Raw genomic sequence first — 10332 nt, forward strand, 5'->3', positions numbered from 1 at the left:
CACACACACACACACACACACACACACACACACACACACACACACACACACACACACAAAGGACAGAAAGAAATGCAGGAGTGTAGTCTGAGGCAGCTTTATATACTGAGAGATAAAGTGAATGACTGGTGTTCACCTTATAATAGCTGAGCTACTGGAACAGAGGCCCCTTCTCTAATTTTTTTCTCTCTCAAGAGAAAAAAAAGAGCATACAGCTGCCCTGTTTTCTGCCTGTCCACAAAAGGCATGTTTCCCTCACAGAGTGTTACTGAAGTAAGGATTGTGACAGAATTCCATTGCCTCCTTTCCCATATACATAATTCACTTGACTCGTTTTCATCCAGCGGTGCATGGTTTAAACTGTGTTTAATGTTTTTTTCTGCACAATTTCACTGAACGCCAAGCGACACGGCTAAATGTTTCATCGCGGGGGGTTGTTATTTTGTGTGACCAGGCCAAAGCAAACTTAGGACTGGTAAAAAAAAAAATCATTTATCTAATGACCAGGGGTGACATGCTCAATTTAATCCAAAATAAGGCTCTGAGGTGCTCACAAGGAGATGAAGGGTGTGCATGAGTGCAAATGTATACAGTTAGAAGAACAAGCAAGGTCAAGCTACTGATTTACTACAACCAGAGGCCAAATCAAAATATTCAGTGGTTTTTTTCAATGTTCTCCTTTACTTAGTGCAGTGGTTCTCAAACTGGGGTTCCAGGATGTCCAGGGGGCCGCGAGTCATCTCTTGGGGGTCCTCAAAAWTTTTCTAGAATTTGTTAATTTGATTTTTATTTTTAAAAAATGCATATAGGGAATAATGCAATAGTAAAACAAACATACTAAACCAAACAAAAATACTATTACCATGGCTTTTAGGGGTTAAAATAATGGTAAACTATTTTGCATTAACAACATGGGGTTTACTAAGGGGGTGGGGGGTCCCCTGGAATATTTTCACCTTTGTAAGGGGTCCCCAGACCCAAAAGGTTTGAGAACCCCTGGTTTAGTGCATATAGGGCTGAGCATGTTAGAATGCAATGCTTGATGATTTGGAAGATGTRAGTTGCCAAAAGCARTTCAGATATTTTGAAGTGGGATTCTGTGGWAAGGTTTTGAACAAGTAYTGAACATGCTGTAGAGAGCTCTTTGAAGAACTTTAGTTCAGAGTAATATAATATAGCTTTGTTGGGGTTGATGATCTAGTGGCTAGTTTGAGCAGGGTCAAGACTAAAKTGCATTTTTCCTGTCAAAAATAAATAAATAATACAAAAATACAATAAGTGATTTTATAAAGGTTTCAGCAAGCAATACTTTATAAATCTTWACAATGTGATTTTTACTGCTAGAAGTACACCGAAGGCTGCACTTAAAGTACAATGGCTCTGCTGCAATTTGCATTTGCAAATAACTATTGAATATTTAGTGTATAAATAGTTTGCATGGACAGCTATGACATTTTTTAAACTGTGTGAGGATCTGCCTTCGTCTCCCCTTGTGATTTGTCAATTTTAGTGTTATTTTTGTGTTCTCCTCTATGTATGCCTGTCCCTGTGTTTTTCCCTATCTCCTCTCATGCACTAGATTGGCCCTTGCCTTCCTACACAGTTCCGCTCAATGGGGAAGTTCACTCAGGCTATTTTTAAAACACTAGTCACGTGACTATGGCCATTCAACACTGATGCACGTAAAACTATCGTACCAGCTCCATTGGTTTCAGTGCAATTGAAATTGGGTTAGCAATTGGGTTAACCAGATCCACTTGTTTTAAACTTCAACAGAGTCCACGCCTCCAGCAAGAAATCACTTCTCAATAGCTGAGGTTCCAGACCCTCATACAAAGCAAAWCATAGAAGGGGCTGGTTTTTACCAGGCTACTCATGCACGCCTGATCATCTTGTCTCTTCTCAGGTATTCTCAATCATCCCTTCATATACTCACCTATATTTTCTGTGTCTTGTCTTCACTTCCCTGTCAGTTCATGTATGTTCTGYCACCAGTCTGGTTGGTCTTCTGTACTCCTCAATAGCTATGTTCACATGGACATAAGTAACAAATGGCCAGTCRCAGTCAGGAWAAAAATGTGTCATGTAAATGCCCCAAATCAGAATATTCTGATCTGATTCAGCTAGATCAGAATGAATTTGTAATCCAAATRAAAGAAGTGGTTTATGCCGATTGATAATCCAAKAACACTTATTCTGATCGTCTTATTYTGGTTATGGAAAACTGGCCTGACTGCACATGTGCACCCTATTTCCACTTCGCTAGTTGCTAATAYGTCAGGGAAGCAAAACTGGTCAGTTAGCGATTCRTTTCTATTAAAATTTTTAAAAGAGCTCAAAAGTATCAAACTTTTTAATGCTTGAAATTATAGGAACACAAAGACAAGAATAGACAAGAGACAAAAACACAGTAGAACTTTTTTATGTTCATCATGAAAGCAGAACTTCTTTGTATTTTTAGGGAAAGTTTRCAACTCTGCACATYCTGGATCAAACCTATACACAACCTGGCAGACTGAAGTTTTTAAGATGGTAGAGATCTACTTTGATTTTGGCCCTGCTCTGAGTAGCTGTCWGCTCATCAGTCTGGTCAGACTTTGATTCTGCTTCTCTAAACTAAGGCCATTCAAAGAGCTTTAGCCAAAKTCAGTCTGTTTTACTCAGGTGTGTTTATTGAAGTCAAGAATATACACATATGCGTACAAATCTAAGGTAGGGTGCATTTCTTTCAAAAGAGAGAGACATGAAAGAATTGTGAAAAAAGAAAAAAAGAAATAAAAACAGAAAACATCTAAATTTCCCATCTCTGAGCCCCTTTTTATCACAATGTTCACTATAGAGTTGACACACCCATGGCAATGAGAAGTTACTGTGAATTTTATCAGACTGTGATAGTGTGAAGCTTTCCCATCATTCCCTAAAGGCTTTTATTCCCTATCGGTTGTTCACTAACCTACCAGAGCCTTTAGCTTGGTTCTGTAATGACTGTCATTAACATATCAAGATCTGCCGAAGGGTCCTGGCTGCTTTTCCCACCCAACCATCCTCCTACCACTTTCTTTCTTTCTTTCTTTTGCCAAAACCAAGATGGCTTGCTTCAGAACTTCACWTGTGCCCTTCAGGGATCAGAAAACACAAAAGTCTCCAGTCTAATTGGATTCATTTGGAAAATAGYTGTGGAAGATTGAACATTTATCTCTCTATGTACCCATGACTAGATTACAATGTTCTTTTTTTGCCCCTTTGGTAATTTTTGTCATTAATACATCAAAACTGTGCTCTCTTTATAGCCAGAAATTTGTTGTTTCCTTTATTATGTATGCAATTATCAGAATGAATGTTCCATTATTGAATAAGGGTATCAATATCAATTCTCTTTTTTTGAAATAATGCAAACATTTTTATGGTTTACGCTCTGATCTGAAAGCGGACGACTTGGGTAAAACATTGTACTGAGAGCTGAAAGCAGAGAGTGAATGCAACTTTATCTGTAGAAACCCTGCTGAAGTGAAGACAGCAACAATGGTTTGTGCTTGTGTCTGAMTCTCAGAATGTGTGTTTGTCAAGGTTCTGATGAGCAACAAACAAATCACCATATCACCGTGTCCTATCACCAGATGTGCTTTGCCTTTGAAACTAATTTGTAGACCTCTGTCTCTTTGCACGTCAGTGTGTCCTGCCTCAGCTGCATCTGTTAGTGTTTTGTTTGGTATAGCTCTGAGCGTTCTCTCTGCTCCTGTGAGTGTTTGTGTCTGTGTGTGTTTGCATTTCGTTTTCCAGATGTCCATCAGATAAAAGTTGTTGAACACCACAACTGACTATTACACCACCACTTTAGACACATGGGGTTAGTTGCACAGAASATGATGTAGCGACGAAGGCCTGTGAAGTTGAATGAACTCCTTCTAAAAGTTCAGTAAATTGATAGTAARCGTGATGTGGGCAACTTCTGTTTGATTGGATTGATCAATGGTTTTAGACCCATAATGTGTGTATGACATAAGACATAGACACAGACTATAATGTTTATGTCTTATGCCATTGTGCTATTGSGTAAAACATTGTATTGAGAGCTGACAGTACAATGTCAGCTCCCAGTGACAGAACTGTGTATATTGWATGTATGTGAATTGGAGAAACATCATCTGTCGGAAACAAATTCCTTGTGTGTGTCAACATACTTGGCCAATAAAGCTGATTCTGATTCTGATAACAAAAGCTGATGTAATGAAACTACATTGGCAAATATTAGAGCATTATTTGTTCCTCATATTGCATGTTTAAAATGTCATTCATAAAGGAAAACAACATTTTGAACTCTTGAGTTGTTAACTCTGAAGTGACGGATTGTTGTTCAAATAGTTCTAAACCTGAATGAGAAAATTACTGCATGACACAGCAAAAATAACAATAAACAAAATTAATCAAATWTTTTAAACCTGTCAAAGAACACGAGAAGCAAGAAGTTATGTGTTTTTTTTTTAGTTTCTGGGAGGCTAAAACCAGATGCCCGCAAGCCAAGTTCCCTCCTCCTGTGCATTTTTTGTTGCTTTCTGTTTGTTCTTAGTCATATACTTAATTTTCAGTTTTGTGATCAGTTATTTCTCTTCTACTTTTAGAGCACATTTTGTTCATGTTTTTACAGTGTATAGTAGAAAATCATCTTTCCAGTAAAACAGTCTTTTTTTCTTTTTGTGGTGCTGTGCTCCACATGTTTCAAAGCATGGTTATCGAGCTCAGCACATCCTGCAATTGTTGCCTAATGGTTGATCTAATCTTGAGCATTGTTATAAATCTCTTTTATAACTTTTATCTCTGCCTCTTTTTTCCTCCAGATTGAGAACCTGTTGGAACAGTTAAAGGATAAGGACAAACAGCTTGCTGGATTGAGAGAAAGGGTGCAGGGCCTTCAGACGGACTCCAGTAACACCGACACAGCTCTGGCCACTTTGGAAGAGGCTTTATCAGAAAAGGTACACATTTTGAAACTTWTGTTTTGTTATGTTAAGTTATACACAGGAATAAAGACAAACACACATTTAAAAATAAAAGCAAAAACCTTCTTACAAAAACACTCCAAGGGAAATCAAAAGGATGAGTACAAGAAACACAAGAAGGACCAGTTGGGTTTGAATACTAATAATACTCAACTGAGGATGGAGTGAAGACAAACAAACTGATAAGGCTGATGAGGAGAAATGACTGCAGATGACAGGTGAACGGTACAGGTGGAGGTGGGCGTGGCAGGACTGTATGATAAAGCGCAGAACTGAGAAGTGAGTGATGCCACAAAGTAATATAAAACATCCTGGTGTAAAGTATAGTAGACTTTACACATTTCAGATCATAACAATGTCTCTTTTACTGTCTGTTTATAAATCTAAAAGTGAAATGATATATTGAGGATAAGGGAAGAAAGAGAGAAGAAAAAACATGCTTGTGGGATTAAAACATATGAGCTCATAGARTGAAACCACAAGACTGGTATGGTTTTAGAGTTTGACAATCTGGAAATTTTTGTTTTCGTCGTTCAGACTTATCTTTCAAGASGCTATGGCTTACTTATGTTGAATGCTTTGCTATATCTCATAGGCTTAATTTATTGATACAAGCTCCTGATTTATAGAACTTGAGCCACACTAGATGTAACAGATGTGGTTCTGAAGACGCAGTGGCAGAAAGAAGATCTAAGGTGACCACTGATGGAGGATTAGGACTGTCCAGAATGTAGGGAGGGAATGATCTATAAGAAAACAGGAGGGTATGGAAGGTAAGACAAATGGAAGGTGAAAAGTGGAACAACATAAGAGCCATGGGGTTGATGTAGGGATTTAATTAATGGAGGGAAAAGTTGAGGTATGTAGAAGGTGGAGGCAGAGTAAAAAATGAGGAGTTTCTAAAAAAAAAAAAAAAAAAACAGAGCTAGCAGGAAAAACAGAACTGCAATGACCAAAACTAAGAAAGCAGACACCAAAAATCACAAATGTTTTTGAAAAATTGTCTCTGCAGAATTAATATATGTTAAGTTCAATTTAGTTTTATTGTGTATTTYTATGCTGTGGTTAAGAACAGCGAGGAACCTGGGATATCTAACTTTCAAGTTAGGGAAAATATGACACCGGAAGTTGGATTTCAAAGTCAGATGCATGAATGACAGCAAGGCAAATGAATGCAACCTTTCACATTTTTTTCTTTCATTTCTAGAAAAGGGATTTTATTTTTTGCATATTTAATTACTTTTATCCCTTCTTAAATAAAATAATATAATTTATTCAAGGGGACATATCATTCAAAATCTACTTCTTTTTAGCCGTTAAATGCATTTTGTTGTGTAGTCTGCAGTGCAGAAAAATTTAATCTTTCCCGCTACAAAAACATTGTTATATTCTTTTTAGGTAATAGTTGTTTGGGTTTAAAGAGACAGCTTCAAAACGAGTTRATCTGAGACACACTTCAGAAAAGAGGTGAAAGAGGGGATTGTGGAGTTACAATAAGGAAGAATTCAGACCAAAGCATTGAAGTTCCACTTAAWATAGACCCCAACTGAATGATTTAAATGTGAAAAAGTAGGGTTTAAAAGTATGATATGTCTCCTTTGAGTGAAATTGCTTTCAAACCAATCGAAACCACCCAGTGTAAAAAAACAAACAACAAATGAATTAATAAACAAACTAATGTTGACTAGGATTTGATTTGATGTTTTCAAAGGYTTTTTTCTTTTTTTTCCACAGTAAAAATGATCACAAGTACATCATAACAACATCCTACAAATACTGTCTTCATACTCRTTTGTTTTAAATCAACAAAAAGAAAACAGTCTCTTAGAAACCCATTCARACTTACACAAACACCTCAGCTGCCTTCCATAATCACACTTTAGATAAAGTGTGGTTAACAGTGTCTGCTTAGCTTTAGTTAAAACGCTTGACCACCTGCTCATTTATGATAATTGTATGATGTAAAGTCTTTCATTTGTATTTCCTTGAGCTAAGACAAGGTTTTTTGGTGCAGCTCAAGGTTTTGTGAACATGTGGGCTTTTTGTGTCAAAAACACATGTGCAATGACAAAACTCCTATTTACCACTTACCAAAGATACAACAATCAAAGAAGATTATACATTACAATAAATGGAAGAACAAGACCAAGAAGAATGCATTTCTCATACAAATAAGTTGAGAAACCAGCACATAATCACCACCATTTGAACTTAGGCGTAACTGTAGACATTAGTTGTGCACCATGTTACAGTGGACCCAAAAAGAGTTGGAATGCAAGCTTGTGCCTGTCAACAGCTTTTCACACATGCCTTTATAGAGCGTTCTAAGTTGCAGAAAGCAGATGGTTATGAGCTGTTTCACTGCCARAACGGTCCAGGTATAACAATCTTTTCTTTAAACCCCTAGAACAGATTTTTTTGAAATCCGCAGACTATGCTGGCAGCAAATGTTCTGAGGAGAGGGTGTACAGCACTGAAGTCCCGTTGTGGTCAATCACTCTTACAGTTGCTTTTAAAACAAGTWCAACAAGCAGTGTTTCAGTTTGCATAATTGAACACACTGAAAATGTTTGTGCTGAATAGCTGCCAGGGGATTTGAGGTGATCCGCGTCGACCTACACCACTTGGATGGCTGAATGGACGCTGGGATGGGAAGGGTGTTGTCTAGGATAAACGTTGGGCTATTTGTTTTCTGGCAACATGAAAGAGTAACTGGTCTTAATTAAACTTTGCCTAAACATTGCAGAGCCAGGTTTTACTGCATGAAACTCGACTAATTTGACTTTGGTCAAGAATGTGGACTACTTATGCAAATATTTTACACTTTTTTTTCCAACAACACATTTTAAAGTGGGGGTATTGTGTATTTTTCAAGCACATGGTTAAATTCTATACCAAAAAAAGTTACTATGTTACCTTTACGTTGATATAAAAATGCTGTATATATCAAAAATAAATGTGCATTTTGCATCAAAACTTATCTAAACATGTTGAAATTGGCCTCTGTTTCTTTAAGAACTTCCTACCGTTTCCAGCTCTCCCACTTCAGCACATTTTCACAACAATACTTTGGGGGAGGGGTGCTCTGTGGGGCAGGAGGTTGGCTTCAGACTGAACTCCAGGGTGGAGCTTTGTGGAAATAGGCGGTGCTTTGTACTAGCAAACATTTAGGCAGCACCACATGTCCACTAGCCTGGCCCTTCCTACGCAGCTCTGCTCAATTCTAGTTTCGCTTCTCTGCTCTGTCTGGTATTTTTCCCATAGACAAGGATTTTGCTGGCAGATTTTTAGCCGAACCAAGCAGAGAACARAACGTTGATTTTCTGCAGWGTGTCTGTTTGTAGTTTATTTTCCCTRGGYCAATCAACAAACAGAAGGCGGGGTTTTGAATGACATMGATTTTGTGCGCAGTGTCTGCTAATTAGTTAGCAATGGCAGTGGAGGAAGTGAATGAAACCAATCTGTGTTAATAAGGYTTCCATWTTAAATTAAATTTGTCTGACAAAGCAGCAGCTCTCATTTACAGTCGTCTCGTTCGGCTCGGTACTTTTCTCCTCTCAGTAGTGTTGTTTACAGCGCTCGCGATTTCCGGTAAGCTTCTTAGCTTAGCCTCCTTCACAGTGACATACACACTTCAGCAGAGGCCACGCCTCCTGCAAGAATCGCTTCTCTATAGCAGCGAGTCCAGACCCTCATTCGAAGCAAAGTGAAGAACAAGGGTCTGGTTTTTACCAGGCTAGTCTACCACAGGAGATTCAAGGATTTATCTAACTAGCATTAATGAGTCAAAGCAACACTTTGGGTATGTTTTTGATGAGTGAATGGAATTATAACATGAYATTAAGCTCAAAAAGTCTACATTGCATAATACTAGATTTGCACTCAAGATTAAATGGTAAATTTGCTGTACATAAATAATCAACCAAGCTTCTCAAAACACTCTACTAAGGCTCCACAAAGCTAATGTGACTAAACCATTCTAGTGAGTCTAATTAATGCTTTAGATCATATTCTGATGGGACACATATTCATACACTGATGGGACACATTTGAAGCAAAAGGGGTTCAGTGTCTTGCCCAAAGACACTTAGACATGTGACTGTAAACTGCTAGCAATTGAATCTCCAACCCTTTCATTGGAGAATGACTCCTTCTAACCACTGACCCACAGCAGCTCAATTACTTTTGTTCTTTTTAACCGAGACTTAATTGGATTTTGGGATGTGATGATGCTGTACGGTTCTAACTTTGATTTTGCAGATGTCACATCCTTGTCTTGAAACAATTAAACTTTGCTTTGATCTGACTGGCATGATGTCAGCTAGACATATTTTCTAATTTTACTGAATTTTTTTCACACTGCAATCTACAAAGAAACAGTTTGTATACTGTAGGCTCAAATGTTTTCTCTTTACATTTGCATATTCATAATGCAAAAGAACATAGATTCTGGTTTAAATTTTATTGAAAAAATGATGCTGGTGACAAAATCCCAGTTAAGACAGATGTGAATGTCCAGCTTCAGAGTGTGCTTACTAGTAAATGTCCCTTTTTATATGCTTCCMAAACATGCACACACAGTAAAAACTTGCTGTGAAACTTACATATTTATTAATTTGGGTGTGGATGTCATGATTCACATACTATAATTTGTTCATTCAAAACGGATGAAAAATGTGAAAAATTCAATCTATGTTTTTATTTATTTATTTATTTATTTATTTATTTATTTGGAAGAGATTACTCATCCTCAAAACAATTAGATATCAAGTCCAATTTAAATCTCAGATCAAGTATAAATTTGGTCTCCAAATACTAAATAAAGTGACCTCTGYTGGGCTAAGTTGCTAGATTTTTATCATATGATAACGAGTTAAGTGGGAGTGGCACAGCGTCTGGGTTGGTAGAGCTGTTGCCTCCCAGTAAGAAGGTTGCTGAATCAAATCCCAGCAGGAGGATCATTCTGGGTAGAGTTTGCATGTTTTATCCATGCATGTGTGGGTTTTCTCTGRRTACTCCRGTTTCCTCCCACATACCAAAAACATGACTGTTAGGCTAATTGGTAATTATAATTTATTTTTAGGTGTGAGTGGTGTGGCTGTCTCATTTGTCTCTATGTGTCCTTGTGATGGACTTGCAACCTGTCCAGGGTGTACCCCGCCCCTCACACAATGATTGCTGGATATGGGCACCAGTGACCCTGATAGGAAGAAGTGGGTAAAAGAAAAAAAAGATGGATGAAAATGATTTAAGAAAAGGCATAGACTACACATAAATGACCTTCCAAAAATATTAAAGTATTCAAATATTTTAATGCATGCTGATGATACTGTTC

At 37.6% G+C, this 10332-nt stretch overlaps 1 protein-coding gene across 7 annotated transcripts in view; it reads left to right on the plus strand.

Moving 5' to 3' along the window:
* Positions 1-10332, plus strand: part of LOC106523924 (ELKS/RAB6-interacting/CAST family member 2) — a 160583-nt gene that overhangs the window by 48322 nt on the left and 101929 nt on the right. For all 7 annotated transcript variants that reach the window (XR_001310953.1, XM_014017504.1, XM_014017531.1 and 4 more), the window contains one exon: positions 4836-4973. Coding sequence is in view for 6 of the 7 variants with exons in the window: in XM_014017504.1 (XP_013872958.1) it covers positions 4836-4973 (138 nt within the window). In the remaining variant the exon portion in view is untranslated. The remainder of the gene's footprint in view (positions 1-4835; positions 4974-10332) is intronic.

This window comes from Austrofundulus limnaeus, unplaced genomic scaffold (assembly GCF_001266775.1).
Source record: "Austrofundulus limnaeus strain Quisiro unplaced genomic scaffold, Austrofundulus_limnaeus-1.0 Scaffold3, whole genome shotgun sequence".
Lineage (NCBI taxonomy): Eukaryota > Metazoa > Chordata > Actinopteri > Cyprinodontiformes > Rivulidae > Austrofundulus > Austrofundulus limnaeus.